Below are 20,456 nucleotides of genomic sequence, written 5' to 3' on the forward strand. Positions count from 1 at the left end.
ACCCGGCAGCTTCCTCCAGAGATCATCCTACTCTTCGGCGGCTTCAAACCCTCGCAGGGGCACGGAGTCAGGATGTGCAAGGTCCTCAGTTCGGAATGGCATCGACAGGCCCGCTTCTACAAGGAGTGCCTTTTTCTCATGCTTCAAGGCACGACTTCCAACGGTCACGGAGGCAGGAGGTGGCGTGAGTACCGCGAACTTGCTGATGCTACTGCTGAGTTCCATTGGCGACGCATGCTTTCGGAGCTACGTGCTTCGGCTCCCAAGAGGGCTGCGCCAAGCAGGTCCACCGTCCACACGCTGGGTCAGGTCTCCCTGCCTGAGAGCATCCGTCGTGTTTTGGACCGGGGTCCAAAGTTTGCCGTGGAGCCGAAGAAATCGCGGGCGGAACTTCTGAGCCTCGTCCGGGATGTTGCCAGGAAAGTTCCGGAAGCGGAGGCTGAGAGGTGCGTCTCTGAGGGACTGGATCTGTTGACCAGACGCACGCCTGGCGCTAGCAAGATCCCGGTTAAGAAGGTGTCAACCTTTTTGAAAGATAACTCTTTGTCTTTATTAGCCTCAGATAAAGAAGGGGGGTTCCTTGTCCTTCCAGTTGACCTTTATAAATTCAAGGCACTTGTGGCTATTTCGTCTGTGTTCCTGCCTAAGGACAGCGTTTCCCTAACTAAACAAAAATCTGAGGCGAAAAAACTTTGTAAGAGGCTGAACCTCGAACAGCTGGTTAAGAAAATTGACGCGTGGAAACAGCTTAGTTTGGAGCTTTTCTTCGCAGCTAAGACGCACAAGGTAGATTGCCCTTTGCGTGTCATTGTTTCGGAGGCCGGTACTTGGCAGAAGTCGGTTGCCTTGTTCCTGCAAAAGAGTTTGAAGCTGTTTGAGATTCACGATCCTTTTCTCGTGAAGAGTTCCGATGATGTCATTTCTTTTCTTAAAGACAACCAGCGCACTAGCTTTATGGCCTGTTCATTCGATATTAAGGATTTGTATTACTCCTTGCCACATAATGGACTCCTTACCTGCATTCGTGACTGCATCGATGTGTTTGGTGTAGTTGCCTTTCAAAATGCTGCGGGAATTTCAGTTGAAGGCTTCATGGAACTCCTTGATATGTATCTGAGGTCGACCTTTGCGACTTGGGAGGGTAACATTTATTTGCAACGGCAAGGGGTATGTATTGGTTCTTGCATTGCCCCCCTACTTAGCGACTTGTTGTTAGCGAGCCTTGACCGCCTCATCTTTGAACGGCTTGGGGGAACCAAAGTTGCAAAGGTCTTCCGGTACGTAGATGATTTTCTGATTTTGTTTCATGCCGATGCCGTATCCTTTCTTTCGTCAATGACTGACGTTTTAGGCATTTTTAGTCATTGCCTTTCGCCACTTGTTCTGACTCATGAAGTGCCTGAGGCAGGATGCATCCGGTTTTTGGATTTGAATTTTACTATATGTCCAGGTCATCTTTGTTGGAGCTATGAACCCCGTGCTGGAAAGCCATTGTTGCCATTCGAGTCCGCTCACTCAAAAACTGTCAAGCGGGCGATTGCAAGGACTTGCTATACACATGCGCTGCGTAGGTCTTGTTATCATAAAATTAAACATAGCTTTGACAGGCAAACTGAACGCCTCGCAGATGCTGGGTTTCCCTCTCACGTGTTAACAACGGTCGCCGAGTCTTTGCTGAAAGATATCAAGAGCAGCCCTATGAGAAGTGAAGAAGAGGCCAACAACAGAAAGGGAAGGGAAAGAAGAAAGTTTGTGGTTATTCCCTACGTACACGGCCTGTCCCACAACCTAAAACGCATTGCTGGCAGGTGTGACGTCGACGTTTTATTCTCTGCCCCGGACAAGCTGTCCAGGTTGTGCAGAGCTGTTAACCCTTCTTCGAGGGCGGCCACGGCTTGCAGTACGAGGCATCGAGATCGCTTTGTCCCGTGTTCGGAGGGGGTTGTTTATTCTCTCCCTCTGACGTGTGGCAGGCGCTACGTTGGCCAGACGGGCCGCTGTCTCAACGACAGGTTGAGAGAGCACGCTTACAGTGTCTCCACAACCGTGTCTGGTCACCTGGGCATTCATTGCCGCGACTGTGGTTGCCTTCCCGACTTCCAACGGTGTGAGGTTGTTAAGCGTCATAGGGACCAGCTTACTCGCGAAATTCTAGAGGCTGTTGAGATAGCGAGGCTGGGTGCAGCATGTGTAAGCAGTCCTTCTGTGGCCCTATCAGGCAAAGAGATGAATTTTCTAGTTCCGTGACTTGCTCGATTTTTAGCACATACTCTGTACGGCTGTGTCATGGCGCATTTCATTATTATTTTTTTCAATGTTTTTTTCAATGTTTTTTATCATTGTTTTATTTTTATTGGTGATACATCACATGGGCTGAATTTTTTATGTTCTTTTGTTCGTGACACCGCAAATAAATATTGCGAGTTTGCGTTCAATAAACTCAGTTGTAAGTCAGCGCTACGTCCGTGTCACTTCTTTGTCTGGTCCTCGTCTTTCCGCGCTGTTCTTAATTTCCGTAGTTTTAAGCCGTGCCCTTTCAGTGGTTCACGCATAATACCATGCTCAAACGGATCAAGCTTCTGCTCGGACAGCATCATCAGTTTTCTTCAGTGTAAACGGTTATAAGAATTGAAAGATCGCAACCAGCTGCTTTGTAGACAGCTGGTTGCGGATATTTACGCCGTTTGCAACTATCTCTACGGCAGCCGAGCTGCTTGATGACATCGCAATTACAAACGACGGGTTGAAGTTGCCAGCGTTTGTAGATAAACGTTGGTAGCGACTGCATTCTCGCATTCCCACGCATCGCACGGAACAGAAGGTAGGTAGTAAACGTTTATTGGAAGAAACATTCGAACGGTCGCCCTAGGCGTGGTTCGAGGAGGGAACAGGTTCTGGGGAAGTTTTGACGTGAAGGAACGGCCGTGCTCAGAACGTCGACTCCAGGCCCGTGTTTTCTAAGTACAGGAGCAATGAGTCCAGGATCAGTGCGATTCTGGCCGAGTCTCCCTCAGGCCGGGCCCAGCCTTCCAGGTTGGACGGCCTCGATGCAGGTGGAAGAAGACTAAGCGCTTTCTTTCTTTCGTTGGTGAAGTGACCGCACTCCCACACGAGGTGGTGCAGGTTTGCACTTAGGGTTTCTTTGCAGTAGGGACAGATCTCAGGCTGTTCCAGTGAATGTTGGCGTTGCATCTGTTGCGGCTGTGGCGGGGAGGCCGGCGGACTGGCTGTCAACACTGGCGGTCTGTTTCTGCCGATCTTGCCAGCACTCAGTTCCCACTTGCGTCGGTCGTGAGGGGTCACGGCACTGCCGGTCCTGATCCTGCGCAGAAGGACCATTTTCTTCCTGGAGTAGCGGCCGAGCGGGATGGGGTCGGGTTCGCGCGGGAGGGAGGCCAGGAGCCTCTTCTTTAAGTCTTGTCTGACCTTTCTCATTGCGTCTTCAGGGTCGTAGAGGGTCCGGTCTCTTGTCTCGTCTTGTTTCCTGGGGTCGGTCCTGCCAGAGTAGGCTGAAGTGCCGGGCAGGGAGTCCACACTTCGTGGCCGCGAAAGGAGAAACGTTGCTAGCGCTTCCGCGGACCGGTGAGCGGCCTCGTTGCCCGGCACTCCGGCATGGCCGGGGACCCAGTGTACAGTGGTTTTAACGTTCTTGCTCTCGAGGCGCCTGGCGAGTGCAAGAATGCGCCGGGTGGTCGGGCTGTTGGGGTCGTGCTTTCGGCATCTTCGTATGGCTTCCTGGGCGTCGGTGTAAATGTCCACCGTCTTCACGGGTGAGTTCAGGCTTTGGGTAACGTGTTCCAGGGCGTGAAGGATCGCCTGGGCTTCGGCTTCCTCGGGCGTTCCAGCGGTCTTAGTTTCGCGGCTCCATGACTTGTTTTGGCGGAGATCGTGCCAGGCCGTGGTGGTGACTAGATCCTTGAACATAGTGACAGTTGCGCACACAGGGACAAGGACAGAGAAGAGGAACACGTAGACGACAGACAAGCGCACACTCACAACTCATGTATTAACGAAAGAAGAAAAGAAAGTGGTACAGAACGCGGAATCCGCTCGAGCGTTGGCCACTCAGGCACGAGGGACCAGAGGCCTCGTGCCTGTGGGATAATAAGGATCTAGTCCAGAGGGATCTAGTCCAGAGGGATCTAGATCCTTATGTGCTGCGTCTGTGTACAGCACGATGGTGGTGGGGTCTTCCAGTTTCGTGGTTACGACGGTCAGGTGCTTTTGGGCGTAGTCCCGGCGCCGTTCCGGTTGGTCCAGGCCCATATTCCGCGGTATAGGTGTGCTGGAGGCCACGTCTGCTATTTCCCACGGGGGGATTGGGCGGCCGAGTTTAGGAAGCGTGGACACGTCTTGTCGCAGGAGTCGTAGTATGGCCCTGCCCTGTCTAGTGTGTTGCAGTGAGACGAGGTGCAGTTCGTGCTGGTCCTTGGCTAAGTCCTGTAGTTTGGGAAGGGGAACGCACCTGTGTAGCTCCTCCAGTTTGGTGTGTCTCGGTAAGCCCGCAATAGTTCTTCGGGCGTCATTCTGCCATCTTTCAATTGCTCGCCAGTGACTCTTATTCAACTTGTAGTAGTTTGCTCCGTAAAGTACCTTGGAAGCTAGCACGGCCCGTATCAGGGTCTTGGCCACCTCCTCGCTCGCACCACCGGTCTTTTGGGCGATGCGGCGGACCAGTGCCGTGCCCTGTTTCCAAATCTTGGCCATCCTGGTTAGCCATTCTTTGGGGGACTTTCGTTGGTTGAAGAACACTCCCAGGATCTTGTGCGTCTCTGCTTGGGCGATGGGGAGACCACCGAAGGTCAAGTCGTGAGTTGGGTGGCCTTTGCGGGTAAATATCATGTATCTGGTTTTGTCTGGTGACGGGGAGAGTCCGGTCTCTTTGGGAATGCTTCAATGGTGTCCAGTCCTTTCTGAAGGGTCTGCTCCCTCCTCGCCGGGTTCCCACTTGTCGTCCAGATGGTGATATCGTCTGCGTAAATGGTGAACTTCAAGGTGGAAATCTTGTTCAAGCGCCACGCCAGCGGGGCCATTGTCAGGTTAAACAGGATTGGGGAGATCACCGCGCCCTGGGGCACACCAATATTGTTGTTCCTTAGAGGTCCGCATATGTCGCCAGTCTTGATGGAGTACTTCCTTTGTTTCAGAAACCCCTTCACAAAGTTGAGGGGCTTGTGGGTGATGCCACCTTCTCGGAGTGCCTTTACGATCGCTTCGTGGGGTAGCAAGTCGAATGCCTTACAGATGTCGACCGCGACTAGCGAGCAGGTGCTTCCCTTGCGGTAGACGTCTGTAGACAGAAGTAGGAGGCTGTCTCTCGTACCCAAATGTTGTCGGAAGCCCGTTTGTGCCGCGTGGAAGAGCTTGCGGTCCTCGGCGATCCAGGTGATGCGTGCTAGGACGATCCTCTCAAACAGCTTGCACATTACCGAGGTCAGGGATATAGGCCGGGTATTCTTCGGTGTGTTCGGGGGTTTACCCGCTTTCGGGATAGGGGTGACCCACGACTCATGCCTTTCGTCCGGGAAGGTGTCGGTTTCCCACATGTGGTTGAACCAGCGAAGGACTTGCTGCTTTCCTTCTTCGGGTAGGTTCCGCAGCATGCTCGCGGTGATGCCGTCTGGGCCGGGAGCAGACTTTATTCTCCCTTGGTCAATAGCGGTCTCGAGCTCCCATCGGGTGATCGGGGTGTTCCACGGAGGGGGGTCTTTCGGTGCTTGTTCTAGAGTATAGATTGCTGCATTCGGGGTCGTCGAGGGTTGGGGGAAGAAGGCTTTTCCCATGTCTTCAAGTACGTCCTCGAAGGGCTTGTCCAGGGCTAGGGCCATGTTTTCTATCTTGTTGCGGACCTTGGTGATACCGAGCATGCCTCGGAAGGTGCGCCACAGCTTGCGTATCGACGTACGCTGGTCAAAGGAAGCGCAATGGTCGAGCCACTCGTTCATTCTGAGCTTTCGTGCATATTCCTCTGCTTCGGCGGTGATTCTGTTCACTTCCTTCAGTGTGTTCCGGTCTTTGGTTTTTCTGTACTCTGTGAGTTTGCGCGTGCGGTGGTCCCACAGGGATAGGAGGTGGGTGTCCGGTGTGGGGCAGTCCCAGTTCACCTCCTTCTTGGTCGAGGCTTCCCTCGTGGAGGCTACTAGCAAGGCGCAGAGTTTTGTCGACATGTCGTTTTCGTCAATTTGGGCGCGTAAAAGGGCTCTGAATTTGTCCCAGAGGACTGTGACCACAGTTTTCTTGGCCTTGGCCCTGTTCTTGATACGGATCGATATTTCTATGGGGTAGTGGTCGCTGCCCCACGCGTCGGGGAACACCGACCACTCCATCCCCTCGATTCTTGAGTCCACTAAGGTTAGGTCGGGGTTGGTGTCCTGCTGGTTGGCCGAGGTGCCTACTCTCGTCTTTTCATGCGTGTCGTTCGCGAGCTCGAGACCCGCCTTCTCGTAAGCTTCTAGTGATCTGGCCCCTCTCTGGTCATCGTCGTCGTAGCCCCACTCCCGGTGGTGCGCATTAAAATCGCCGCCTATGACCATCCTATCGTCTGGGTAGACCGTTCGTAACTCTTCTATCCAACTGAAGTTGGGGTCTTCGGCGGTAGGGCGGACGTACGCCGACACGAGGATGAGCTTATGGTTGTCTATGAGTGTGCGCACCGCAGTGACTTCCTGGTCTGGTGTGCACCATTTCTGCGTATCAATTTGGGCATGTGGTACGGTCCCCTTGAGGTAGACGGTGGCCAGTCCTCGTGCATCAGGAGGGCCGGTCTTTGTATATTTCCGTTCGATCGCAGGGTTGTGGAAGTAGTTGTATGCGGAGAGTCTGGGGTCCTTCACGTTGGTTTCTTGCATCAAGATCGCGTCGTACGAGTGTCGGTGTTGAGCCAGTCGAAGCTGGAATTCGTTTTTGCGTTTGGTTAGGCTTCTGCAGTTCCATTGTAGGATTCGAAGTTGTGTCGGAACCAAGGGCGAGGCTAGTGACGGCATGAATTTCGCGGGGCCTTGAGTTTGCTGGTTATGAGGACTGCTGGTGTGACTGCTGCATGGATCCCCCTTGTTCCGCGGCTTATTGTCCAGGGACATTAACGGTGAGGATGGGCTGACGTAGTTGGAACTGCGGCGGTGCCGGCGGGGTGGGGGCAAGGGTTGAGTGTTGGAGCTCGGCTATGAGTTGATTGAAGTGGGCCTGCATTTGCTGCTGCATTTGCTGCTGGAGTTGTACTTGCATTTGTTGCAGCCAGACTTGCATTTGGGACTTGAGGTCACCTTGAGATGGTGGAGGCTGGGATTGCTCCTGCTGTGGTTGCTTGTTGCTTGCTGGAGGGGGTGCGGGGTGGTTTGCCTGTGATCGCGGCGTGTCTCGCAGAGGTGGTTGCGGGCTTGGGTGAGCTTGCGGCTGGCTCGACACTTGATGCTGGGGGCCCGGCTGGAAATTGACTTCCAGTTCTTCTATCTTTTTTTGTAGGGTAGCCATTTTTCGTCGGCGGTCGGCAGCTATGCGTGCGTGCTCTGCTTCCTCCTCCTTATACCGCCTTAAGAGGGTAAGAAGCTCGTTGCGTTGGTCCATGAGCGGCGTGGTTGATGGTGTTCTGCTGTTGCGAGGCGTGGCTTTATATGCGTACGTGTCTTGCGGTGGCGCTGGCTGGTCAGTAATGTTTTCAGTCGATCGGGGCGATGGGTTTTTGGTCTGCTTGGAGGAGGGCGGGGCTCGCCCGTCTCCTGAATGGGGGGTCTGGGCTTGCCTTCCCGACTTTGGCTGCTGTGGTAGAGGATCAGGAGTTTGGCCTTGGTTTCCCACTGCTATTCGTCGGCGATGCAGTTGTTGGTTCAAGGCCGGGCGTGGTCGGGCACGGGCTTGGATCCTAGAGTCTACCTTTTTCCTCTCTGGACAGTCCCGGGAGGTGGCGACGTGGTCTTGGGAGCCGCAGTTGCGACACTTGACTGACTCACAGCGGTGTCCTTCGGTCAGAAGACCGTCGCAGGACTGGCAGCGCTTTTCCTGCGTGCAGATGTCGGACTTGTGGCCCAGGCCGTGACAGTTGTTGCAGACCACCGTGGAAGGGCGGTACGGCTTGACTTGTATGATCTCGTGCCAGGCGCGGATGCGGCGGGGTACACCCTGGCCTTGGAAGGTCAGAAGGTATGTGCCGTTGGATCCCAGCGGCCTGGCCTGAACAATCTCATGGTAGTCGGCTCGAAGCCCCTCGAGGAGTTTCGCCGGTGGGATGTCGGGTGTCAGATGAACGACCCCGCGTGGGAATTCCCTGGTGGCCGTTCGGTAGACTTGGACGTCGACTCTGCCGCTGCCTGTCTCAAGGTGCGTGAGCTGAAGTAGATTTGCTAGGTGTCGTTCGTCGTAAACGGTGACGGATATTGTATTCGTCATTCCGTTGCGGCGGTAGGCGAGGCGATCTTCGAGAACGGTCTCGCCTATTGCTCTTTGAAGTTGTTCTCCGATGAGATAGCTCGGGAGTTTTGAGACGTCGACGCGGGCCCGTGGGCGGATGGTGACTTGGTATTTGTCCAGGTCGTGACGGGGTGGTTTGCTGCCTTTGTCCGGCTTGTTGATCCTCTTCCTCCGGGATACGGTGATCCAGGGGAACTGATTGTCGGAGTCGGTGAAATCGGCGGAAGCATCTTGGCCGTCCTCGAAATCCGTCGGGCTGCGCTCGGAGCATTCGCTCTCGTTGCGGGCTCTCTTTGGGGGGAGCCTGTTCGTAATGGTGGTGACGGGAGTTCCTTGCTTGGATGTTGTCAGCGTTTCGTCGGGTGGCGAAGATGCGTCGGGTGTCATTTCGGTGTCGGGGGAGGCCGGTAGTTCCGTGCTGGAGGCGGTAGCCATCGTAGCCGAAGGCAGGGCGAGCTAGGCCTAATGGTAGGCCCAGCCTTCCCACTGGCCGGGAACGGCGGCGGCGTCGATGTCGGAGGCTTCGGAAAAAATGCGGCTGTGACGCTCACTTGCCTTCGGGCAGCTCTTTCCGGTGGCGAGCGAAGTTTTCCGGCGGAAAAACGTAGCTCGGGTCCTGGTTCGGGCGGGCGAGTGGCGGGCAGGGGCGATTCATGCAGCTCGGCGGGAGCGCCGAGAAACACGACTCTCTCCCACGGCGGCTCAATCGCAAGTCCGGAACAGAAGGGCGCTAGTTTCGGTTTGAAGTCGGTACTTTTTCTACAACATAGATGGCGGCAGCATCAGTCTTTTGCACTCGGTGCATTTGGCGAGTTCGTTTGAGTCCAGTTTTTCGTGCAACACTCTGTGAGTGCGATGCATTCTGGGAGAGAACTCGAACGGTGCCAGTGCGTGTGAAACGAACTCGCTATTAATAATGTCTGTCTAAAACCTAAAAATCAAAACTGTAAATGCCAAAGATCCGAAAATGCATGCGCACAACAACTCGGTGCTTGAGATTCTCTTTGAAGCTTTTGTCAATTTTTGAAAATAGGACAAAACAGTCAGCAGGATATAAAAACTTTTTTCTTTCACGGAGAAGCACGTTTTCTAGCCGTTCGTGCTGGTGTTTCTACACGTTGCCTTTGTGTGATAGTGCCTTTCTACGGCGAGGCACCAATGACCTTCAGAGCTGCACACTGGCAACGTTGTTACTCGTGACCTATATAAGAAGTAGTCTTCTTTAAGGTGGCGAATAGGGCGAGTTGGTAAACGTTATACATGATAAAAACCGCTCAAACGACGACGACGGAGTGAAGACAACAAACACGACAGGACGAATCTGTTCTCGCAACTAAAGTTTTGTTGGTGAATTTAACAGAAAAAAAAACAAAACAAAAAAAAACAGCGTAGCCGACACTGATTACATCAACAAACACCTACTTACCTATTAGGCACTACACAATATTTGAAACTGAAACGGTTCACCACACCGCTATTCATATTAGCTCACAAAGAACAAACCTCTTTATTTGACATGAGCTACCGATGGCACCTTGCCAGTTGTCAATAAATTGTTGTCTTTTTTACCGGTGTACGATGTTATGATTTTGTACTTGCGGTTTCATTAATATACAGAATGGGTGATTACTAATTTCTGATGAATTAGTAAATATGCCCAATGAACTTCAAGAATACTGCAAAAAAGTAGACATATTTTTAATGAAGTGACGAATGCGAATTATGTTAAATTACAACGTTTGATGCAGAATCCGCTAAGTTAAAGAAAAAATCGGTGAGCTATTTTTCGCATCCGCTCAACAGCCGCGGTGAGCTTTTCTCCGCATCTGCCGGTTTTGCGGTGAGCTTTTCTCCGGTGAGCTTCTCTCCGGTGAGCTTTTCTCCGGTGAGCTTTTCTCCGGTGAGCTTTTCTCCGCCGCCCATTTGTCTTGTCACTGACAAATAAAAATATTTGGGCGAAGGGTTGTCTGGAGTATTTAGTTATTTTTAACGATAAAATTTGGCCCCATCGAGAGGTAGTGGATCCGTTTAATAAAGATATTAAACTGCCTCTTCGCCCACATTGGAGCCTCATCATCGCTGCAGAGAAAATCGGATTACGCGGCATCCCACGAGGAATTCACATTGCTGGATCGAATTGTCATTGGGAAAACACGAGGCGCTCACTCGCGTCGGCTTCCTCCCATCCTCAAATCAACTGAGCCCCGCGTTTATAGCAACGAGCACAGCGCTTCGTAATGCTGGCGGCGGAGCGCGATCGCTACTGGCAGCTTTTGTACAGGGGGATTTCTGTTATTAAGTGACGAAACAGCTCAGGTTTCCTTTAGACGGGCCGGCAAAGTCCCAGACCTGCTCCGATCGAAAAAGCCTCGTCGTTTTCTTTCTTAGAAGGGCACACAATGACCGGTCTGTATTTTTATGTTTTCTTGTTGTTGTCTGTTTTTTTCCCCTTTAAGTATAATAAATTGACAAAGTTTGGCATCGCGCAGGGCTCGCCTTTATTGAAAGTCGTGCTACGTGCCTGGCAGACCGTTAAGCACGGCGTCTCCGGCTGAGGAGATAAATTTATATTGCCGATTTCGGCCCACTCCCGTGAATGTTTTGATTGCGTCGCGATGTTTCTGCGACTCGAGCCGCACTCGCCATCTCCGTGGATTTGCTTTGTTTGTCGCCCAACGTGACTTGGTGCCGAGAATAGAGGTCTCGGAGATTGCGTCTCTCGGAATGAGGATCTAATGCTTCTTCGTCCTCCAGCGACCATGGGTCTACGTAGAGTAAGCCTCTAAGGCGGAACCACTCGCTTTTTTTTTTTTTTGGTCGAGGTAAAATTGGAAACCCGGCAGATTGGGAGTTTGTTTCTTCATTGTTTATTTTAGGGATCGTCCTTCAGCAGTAGTAATTGGAGATCGCGGGTGCGCGCAGTTTCATTGAATTCGCCCGATAAGATGATGATTTTTTCCCCCAAATGCAAAAATAGTAATGTGGACTTGATGACACTAAGAATGATTAGAAAAAAAAATGAATTCGTGGGCTATTTGGTACATGTTTAACTTGTGAAGCGCCTAAAAAACGAGGACACGAGGAAAGCGAGACAGGACCAAGCGGTAACTTACAACTGAACGTTTTTTTTTTCTTTTTAATTATTTGTACACAAATTCAGGCTCCCGACACAAAAGGAAAACTGTTTCTCAGTTAAGTGCACTTACTATGCACTCACGCAGCTATCCTCGCCCTTTACTCTAAGGCAGTAGGCCTCAAGCAATTCTTTCTCAGTTTTGTTCTTTTAAGTTTTCCAACTATTTTTGTTTTGTTAAGATTAGGGGCGCAGAGACACCTATCACAGTGAATTGCTAGATTACACGGTGGAGAACTTCTAACGGAAAGGGCGTGCTCGTGTGCCCTATCGTTGATGCACCTTCCCGTTTGCCCTATATACGCTTTTCCGGAAGTCATAGGTATTTCGTAAACAACTGAAGTTGCGCATTCAATGTACTGCACGGCGTGTTTCTTGGCGCAAGCCTCAGTTTTTTTTTTTTTTTTTTTTTTGTTATAACTCTTGAACAGAGACTGGACAACTTTGACGGCGCAGAAAACACTACGGACACCTCGAAGTGTGCGGCCACTCGTTTTAGGCCTTGTGACAGCCCGTGGACGTAGGGGATCACAACGGGTCTTGTCTGTTTTCTCTGGTCGGCCGCTTCCACTCCGTTTCTTTTTTAATCTTTGAAACCAGGGTTTCTTCAACTTCTTTAAAAAAAAACTCTTTGGATAGCCCGCCGCTTTAAGGCGTCACACCTGATCGAGAAAGCTTTCACCCATGTTATGCCTGCACGGCTTGTCTAGGGAGGCTCTCATCAACGGCGACACAAATCCTCGTTTGACTAACTTGAAGTGGGCAGACGAAAAAAAGCGAAACGCTTTTCTTCGAGCATGGCTGGTACTTCCAGCATACGTGGTCCCTGTCGAAGTGCAATTTTAAATCCAAGAACTGCAGCCGTTTTGACATCATGTCTTAGTGGGTAAAGGTGAGGCCATGTGATTTGGAAGAAAAAACATTTATTGCTTTAGATATAAGTTCGTCGTTACAGGCATGGGGACGAGGCACAAGCACCAAACAATCATCCAAGCAGCGGAAAACCACCTTGAGGTTCACTCCCATATTATGTTTAAGCCCTCGGATATTCCTCTGTCACATTCAGCTAAGAAACCATTTTTTTTTTTGTTTTTTTTTTTAAATTGGAAAAACCCTAATTTCACAAATTAAAAAAAAAAAAAAAAAAAAAAAAAAACGGCGGGGAAGCGGCCGACTAGAGAAAAAAAGACAAGACCTGTGGTACTCCCCTACGTCCACGGGCTGTCCCATGGTCTAAAAAGAGTCGCCGCACGATGTGCCCGTGGTGTTTTCTGCGCCGTCAAAATTGTCCAGTTTTTGTTCAAGAGTTAAAAGCAAAGAAGAAAACATTGGGGCTTGCGCCAAGAAACACGCCGCGCAGTATATTAAATGCCCAACGTCAGTTGTTTAGGAAATACCTATTACTTGCGGAAAAACGTATATATGGCAAACGGGGACGGGCATTAACGATAGGCCACGCTTGTTAGAAGTTCTCCATCGGGCAATCTAGTAATTCATTGTGATAGGTGTCTGTGCGCGCCTAACCTTGACAAAACAAAAATAGTTGGAAAGCTCAAAAACAAAACTGAGAGAAGTGTTTGAGGCCCACTGCATTAGAGTAAAAGGCGAGGATAGCTGTGTGAGTGCACTGTCAGTGCACTTAACTAAGGAAGAGTTTTCCTTTTTGAGTCGGGAGCCTGAATTTGTGTGCAAATAGTAAACGTTTCTCAATAAACGTTCAGTTGTAAGTTATCGCTTGGTCCTGTCTCGTCTTCCTCGTGTCCTCGTTTTTTAGGCGCTTCACAAGTTGAAGAAGGATTAGTTTTTGAATATTTCTGAATGAGTGAGTAATATACCGATATAGATTTTAACTTATCGTGAAGCAATTAACTGATAGAAGAGATTATTGCCTGATGTGTCTGTCGAGCACGTGATGACACTCCGTGAAAAAGTAGGGAACTTCGAAAAGTTGGCCTGCTGTCGACAAGTGGTTTTACACAAAATACTTCATGCAAAATGACACCACGAAAAAAAAAAAAAAGACAGTGCTGGGTCATTTTAAGGCATAAAAGACGCGGCCATTTTTTTATGTCTTGGATATGTGCTAAAATGTCAGATTTGAATAAATTAAATTTCGGGAATTCGCTTAAACTTATATGGTAAAGAAAATCATTCTGAACAAAAAGGTTACATTCGACATAAACGTAGGTGGGCGCCTAATTACTTAATAATATGCCCCCCCCCCCGGTCTCTTACAATAAAATACAAACATTGAAGGACGCCATTTTCTGTTTAAATAGGAGCTACAAAAAAGTAAAATTTTTTTTTATAATTTTTTTATTTTGCTTGGTGAACTTGAATTTGGGCGTTAGCAACAATACCGCTCTGTTTGTTCTCATACAAATGATATTTGAATTTCATAAGTTAAATTTCCAAAGTGTCGTCTGGTTGCGTTTTAATTAAATAAAAAAAAACCGCTTTGCAAACTAAAGGCCCCGCCCTCCCCTAGGTGGCTCTGGTCTGGACCCAAATCACGAATCCGTCGAAGGCAATCGGGATGCACACGCCGTCGCCCGAGCTTGCCCCATCCGTGCACACGACGCGGAAAATGGACCAATCTACCGAAGATTCCTCGCCTTTTGCAATCCCCTTCCCCGAGGTACTGGCGTTTCATCGCGGCCAACGTTTCAAGTATCCACCACCTCATCATTCACTAACCCGCGAGGAGGCCACGGCCTGGCGTCAGTTATAGATGACAACATTCAAATATTTCGCACTCCTGAATAGATTCTAGCTGAGCAAATATGCTGACACTTGTTCACACTGCGGCGAGTATCCATCGCTCTACCACGTGACTTGGCGTGTTTCTCCAACCCCTCTCTCTCCCTTTCCCCTCCGATGAGACATGGGAAGCTTTGCTGCTCAGCCCCTTCCCCGACGACCAGCAAATGCTGGTACAGAAGCGAATACTGCGAGCCTGCGAGAGAGGGCATTGGAGCCCTGGACTAATGGCCCCGCCTAGACCAAAAGTCTCTTGCAATCAATAAAGGTTTACTCCCCCTCCTCCTCTACTTTACGCAGAAACGGCCATATTGAGAGAGGAAGCGCTCGTCCTGTTCGCCTTCCTTTTTGTCCTCGTCTTTGTTAGCGCTTTTAAATTTTATATCATGAACCAACTCGCCCACTTCGCCACTTTAGTACAAAACAAGCAATATGGGAAAGGTTGCACGCAACTTTTGAAATAGCCAGAGGTTCAAGCCACCTCATTCTTTCAACATAAAAAAAAAACTTTTTGTTGTTCATTTTGATTTATAGGAATTTTGGTTTCATTATTATGCTTCTGAGCGCCAACCTTGTACGTGACGCACGCTGACGTTTGCCAGCGAGACGTCAACGGTGTGAGACGCCACCACAAGGTCTTCGACGCTCTCCTGAAAACGCGTTGTATTCAGTCTAAGTGGACATTATCCTGACGTCCATGCACCCGCATCCTCTTTAAGGTACGTAGTAATTCTGGTTTCTTGATTTTACTCTACTTCCCCGGCAACTGCGGATAAGCCCAGGCCTGCGACTTCAGCTTCCCGAGTTTGGGAATGCATACTGAGCGTCGGCCTCGTCTGTCGTATATCCAGATATAAAAAAAATTGAGATCGTATAACTCGTAACCGATGTGCCCAACATAGAAATCGGGAGTAGAAACGTGAAATCTGACCGACAAATACCTAAAAAACTATTACCTTTTTGCAAGATATGTGAATTGGTCAAGCCTATGATAGTAGTTCGCATCAATAATCCAATATCAACATTAGCCACGAAGCTAATAAATCGAATTTCAATCAACAATAGCTTTAATAAGCCGATTACCATGAGGGTCATTACTTCATCTAAAGTCCGCTGAGACTGACACTCAGATGGCGAAAACGGCACCCGTGTAACTCCCACGTCTTGTCAAGCACGCTTCCTCTAAAACTACTAGTGAGTTCATAATTCGATACCTGTTCTGCTGGCCTCCGGTATATTCCGGAGCCAAAACGTCTGCACATGTACGGAACCTCAGGGGGTGAGATGTCCGCCTCAAAGTGTGGAAGGTTTTTCAAATAATTACACTTTTCTTTTGGTAGCACTAGATATTGTATCAAAGTATATTTAAGCTTATTGGAGGAGCGAAAGGGCCGTGATCATATCTCATCGGTGAAGACCTATCCGGCCTGAATAATTTTTATATCTGGATATAAGACAGACGAGCCTGACGCGCAGTAAAAATTTCCAAACTTGGGAAACAAGCGATGCAGGCTTGAGGTCGTCTAGTAATCACCTGGAGAGAAGTAGTGTAACGTTAAGACGACAGTAACATTACGAAGCGTAAAGAGAATACGGATTCATGGAAGTCGGGATAACGTCCCCTTCAAGTGAATAAAACGTGTTTTCAGGAGAGAGTTGAAGACCTAGAGACGGCGTCTCACACCATTGGCCCCTCGCTGGCAAACGCCGGCAAGTGTCGCCTCCGAGGGGGCGCTGGGAAGCATGGTTGTAGCAGCTCATCTTTGAAAAAATTGTCCGCAACAATAAAAAGTACTTTCCTACATATTTGTTTTTATGCGTTGAAAAGATGAGGTGCGTTGAACTTTCTGCTAATTCGAAAGGTCCGGACATCGCTGCCCACATCCCTTTTTCTGGTACTCAATATGTCTGTTTCCGCATAAACTGGATATGTTGTATTTATCTAAAGCGCAAAAAACGAGGTTTTAGAAATTTAACGCCTGGAATTCAATCATTTGTTCAATCAGAACAAATGAAAAAGTATTGTATCTAACACCAAAATTAAAGCTGATAGAATAAATCTCAAAATGCATCTTTTTTTAGGAGCGCTTATTCAAACTCAAAATAGCGTTTACCAATGTTTGAATTTTAGTGTATGATATGGCAAATTATTAATTATTAAGGCGCTCACCAAAATGTGTTTGGTCCGCAACCGCTTTTCATAATGTTTATTTTTTTTTAACACGTCGGTTTGATGCAAATGCAAAAACAATTAGAGCTTAATATCCGCAAAAATAAATTTTATTGTTTCACAAACAAATACTTTTCACGGAGTTCAGAAGCGTCTTCATTCAAAATATTTTTTTTCAGACATATCTCAGAGATGAAACATTTGCTGCGTCTTCCTTGACATGGAATGACCCTGCGGTGTTGTATCATACCCTCCTCTAACTGACAAAGCCTGGCAGATCGCCACGAGGCGCAGTCGCCGAAATTGAAAAGGTAGAGCGGAGGACAACAAATGAGAGGTTAGCCACGTGACCGGTGCCCCGCTGCGGCGAGACGCCGAAACACACCTCTCCCGAGCGATGGAATGTCCGCTAGTGCTCCTCGCGTTCCTCGCGTTCCTCGCGTTCCTCGCGCTACCGCTTCCTTTCTCGACGAGTTTGAAAACCATGTTTCGGGACTTCACTGCTGCAAAAGGTGTGCGCTGACAACCAGGTTCCCCGAGAAACGCTCTGTGCTACCAGATCCTCGCTCTCCAAATCGGCGACCGGGCACTCTATGGCTCCGTTGTCAAACTGCCAGGCTTTGTGAGTTTAGAGGAGGCTTTGGTTGTTTACAACAATAGACGTTTGGTGCGGTGGTGACTATTTCACAGACATAACCTAAATATGTTATCTAGGTCATTTTGTTGATCTCTACGATTACTGAACTAAATTAGAGAACCTAAAACCGGTACGGCAACCATGAGTGAAATGGCAACAAACGTTTTCATAGAATCCGAAAAGGCTCTTGTTTTGAAAGTAAAACAATAAAAAAAAACAAGACAACTGCCTAAGAGATGCTCCCCTGATTGCGAAACTATGAGGGCTGAGTTAACAATTACAACAAAATATGCACTCCCATGGTGAGTTCATTAATTAACTAATCAGTTGCATTTGAACTTTTTATTAGTAATTGTACTGGTAATGGTCCAATCGCGGGTTTCTAGGTACGCTAGTATGGCGACCAGAATTCGTCTCTCTGCGCATAATGTTGGTTGCACGTAACAGTGAGGAGTCCCTAGACGTATGAGAGCAGGATGCATGAATGTGAATCCTTCTCTAATGCGCAAACAGCGACACAAGTTAAATTCATTGCTAACGTGGTCTTCTGCGAACTCGTCGACCGTTGACTCAGGCGAGTTTCTTATTCTGATTTCTTACACAGAAGTGTGAGCCTTCTATGATGAGTCACTATTTTTTTCCGGCTTATTTTTGTGGGGTCGCTTTATAATAATCACCGCCCGATCGCTCTGTGCTTCGTTCGTCTCTCAAGGAGTGACAGAACACAACGGGAAGACAGCGAATCGGTTTACTGTACTTCCCGGTTGCCCCTCCTCGAGAGCCGGCGGTGCGGGCCCACGGACTCTGGTTCTCGCACGTCATTCAGAGCTCGCAGTCGGAGTCGGTGTCCAGGCCCGCGGATCGTCCTTTTCATGCCAGCGCTGCGTAGGCTAGCTGTTCTAGGCTATCATAGCCCGAGTCACGCTGCGAAAGCACTCCACGATCTTCATGGCCTAGACTGGTATGGCCAGGACTCGGCCGTTCCCGCCTGCCCTGATGGGCCATGGGCCACACCAAATCCATATGTTCTGCCCGGTCCCAGCCTCGCGCAGCACGCTCTGTCACGTGCCAGCTAGTGTCTCCTTGGCCGACCGCTTGTTATCTGTCCTCAACTCCGTCGTCTTCCACCCTCGTCTCCATCATTTCACAACATACCCAAGCAGCCCTAGAAAGTGACTTTCGATCGGCCGATGGTTGGCCAGTGCCTGGACAGCTTGGCCACTTTAAGTTCTTGGCCAAAGGAGACATAAACAAGGCCGGCAAGAGTCCGGCCACAAACTAGCTGTTTTTAGCTTGGCCGCCGGAGACATAAACACTGCCGGCAAGCGCCTGGCCAGAAGTGTTGATTTTCAGCTTGGCCGCCGGAGACATAAACGCGGTTGGCAAGTGTTTGACCAGCAGTGCTGATTTTCAGCCTGGCCGCCGGGGATATAAACACGGCCGGCAAGTGTTTGGCCAGGAGTGCTGATTTTCAACTTGGCCGCCGTGCACATAAACACTGCCGGCAAGTGTTCGGCCAGAAGTGCTGATTTTCAGCTTGGCCGCCGAAGACATAAACACGGCCGGAAAATGTCTGGCCAGAAGTATTGATTTTCAGTTTCGCCGAAGGAACACCCATAATCTTAACTTTCATCACGCTGGCGAAACTTCAGCATGACGACGGGCAGCGACAGAAGCATCATAAATGAGTGGTTGGCAGGATTGTAGTGTGTGCATCGCGCGACCACTGTTAGCGCAAGCAAACGATCACCGTTTTATCTAATTTTTTCTTTCGTTAGACTTGAAAGGTTATTGTCTTAACTAGCACTGTCGTGGGATCTGTCCATTTGGAACATTGCCAGAAGTGGGAAAATAATTTGCCCGTCGTTCTTTGAAAATAAAATGCGAAAACAGCGCCGATGTCATCTTCGCGCTAACAATATCGCTCTGTCGCTGCGCGGCACTGTCAGCGCAAATACCACGTCCGCGTTTTCTTTGGTTAGTGTTCTACATATTTACTTCCCAACTGCACTCTAAAAAAAAAAGTTGTAGTCGGGTGTATCGGGCGCACATGCACCCCTTTGCTGGAAGATGCACCCTCCGTTACCCAACCAGTGTACTTGTACACCGACCATGAGCCCCTCCTCCACCTTAAAATTCTATACGTGGCTTGCACATGACGCCATTTCCGATGTATCCAGAGAAAAGGGAAAGAAGGAGCTCCCCTCTTATCAGGACCCTCCTTTGTGCATCCCGGATTTGCACGGGCGTCGGTATTCTCCTCCCAGAAGATTATAGAAGATTAACCTGTCACTCAAAATTCTTACAAAAGCAGCTTCCCTCTCCTCCATTTACTTGGTGTTCAAAAGTATGCGATATGACGTCAGTGCAAGGAGTCTATAGGTGTATCAATGCACCCAGCATTAGTACACCGCCACGCTAGCCACGCGCCCCGATCAGCTTGTGCTTGGATCGGATAAGATTGAATCTTTCGGGCTTCGTGTTTTGGATGAGCCTAACATGATGTCTCTCATATATTAATTATACAAAAATGTTGCGATGCTGTGCGGGCCGTTGCTGACAGGCACTGCTGCGTAGGGTACGACCGGCATGAGAACATTTTCGCGTTCGCACGGCAAAGGATTCTCAACGATAAAGCAGCGTCCTGCATCAACAGCAAGCTAACGCTGCTCGAGAGTCTTACGCTAAAATTTTCGCAGAGCGAACGCGATCAGTCAACGTAGTCGCGGTCAACGTGGTCGGAGTTAATTCATCATTTTATATTAAGATCTTCAAGCTTCCCGTTTCGGGGGCCATTTTCGGGCTACGGAGTTCCTTTGGAAATATGGAGCTGTCCTGTTCACTCGGTAGTGACAGCAGAATAGACGCTATGCTTGTTTTTGGCCAATCGCGTCTCCGGGTAGGATCACGTGACTACAGTCTCCAAGGGAAATAGACAACGAGGTAGAGGGGCTTAGAGCGATAAACCGGGGTTCCGGTCTGCACTCGAAAGTGACCCCCATAAGGAGGCTGCCATTGTACGCAAATTTGACCACACGTCACATGACCAAACCAAATACGTGACGTCACAGGAAAGATGGCAGCGCCCATGCAGCGGCTGGCCCCAGCTGGGCCGGAGCTTGTCGGATGCTTTGTTGGTTGTCGTTCGTCTCGGCGAGTTGATTTCAGACGCGGAAGCCGTCATATGAGGCCGCTCGAAAGCGAGTTCAGAGTTCAGCGTGGTGTTTGACGTAGGTATAACGTGAAAATACGGAGAAACGGTGTGCATTTCGCTGGTGACCGACCGGGATATTGCCACGGAAGAGACAATCTGACTTACGTTGCTCGGACCTCGGATTGATTCGGATACCGCT

At 49.5% G+C, this 20,456-nt stretch overlaps 1 protein-coding gene across 1 annotated transcript; it reads right to left on the reverse strand.

The window, feature by feature from the left end:
* Positions 1 to 2,911: 2,911 nt before the first annotated feature.
* LOC115329086 lies at positions 2,912 to 6,848 on the reverse strand. The gene is made up of 3 exons (XM_040209757.2): positions 5,698 to 6,848; positions 4,143 to 4,891; positions 2,912 to 3,908 (listed from the first exon to the last, which is right to left on the reverse strand). The coding sequence occupies exons 1-3, from the start codon at positions 6,846 to 6,848 to the stop codon at positions 2,929 to 2,931; spliced, it is 2,880 nt and encodes a 959-aa protein (XP_040065691.1). The 3' UTR covers positions 2,912 to 2,928.
* Positions 6,849 to 20,456: the final 13,608 nt, after the last annotated feature.

This window comes from Ixodes scapularis, unplaced genomic scaffold (genome assembly GCF_016920785.2).
Source record: "Ixodes scapularis isolate PalLabHiFi unplaced genomic scaffold, ASM1692078v2 ptg000187l_1___fragment_1__unscaffolded, whole genome shotgun sequence".
NCBI classification, from domain to species: domain Eukaryota; kingdom Metazoa; phylum Arthropoda; class Arachnida; order Ixodida; family Ixodidae; genus Ixodes; species Ixodes scapularis.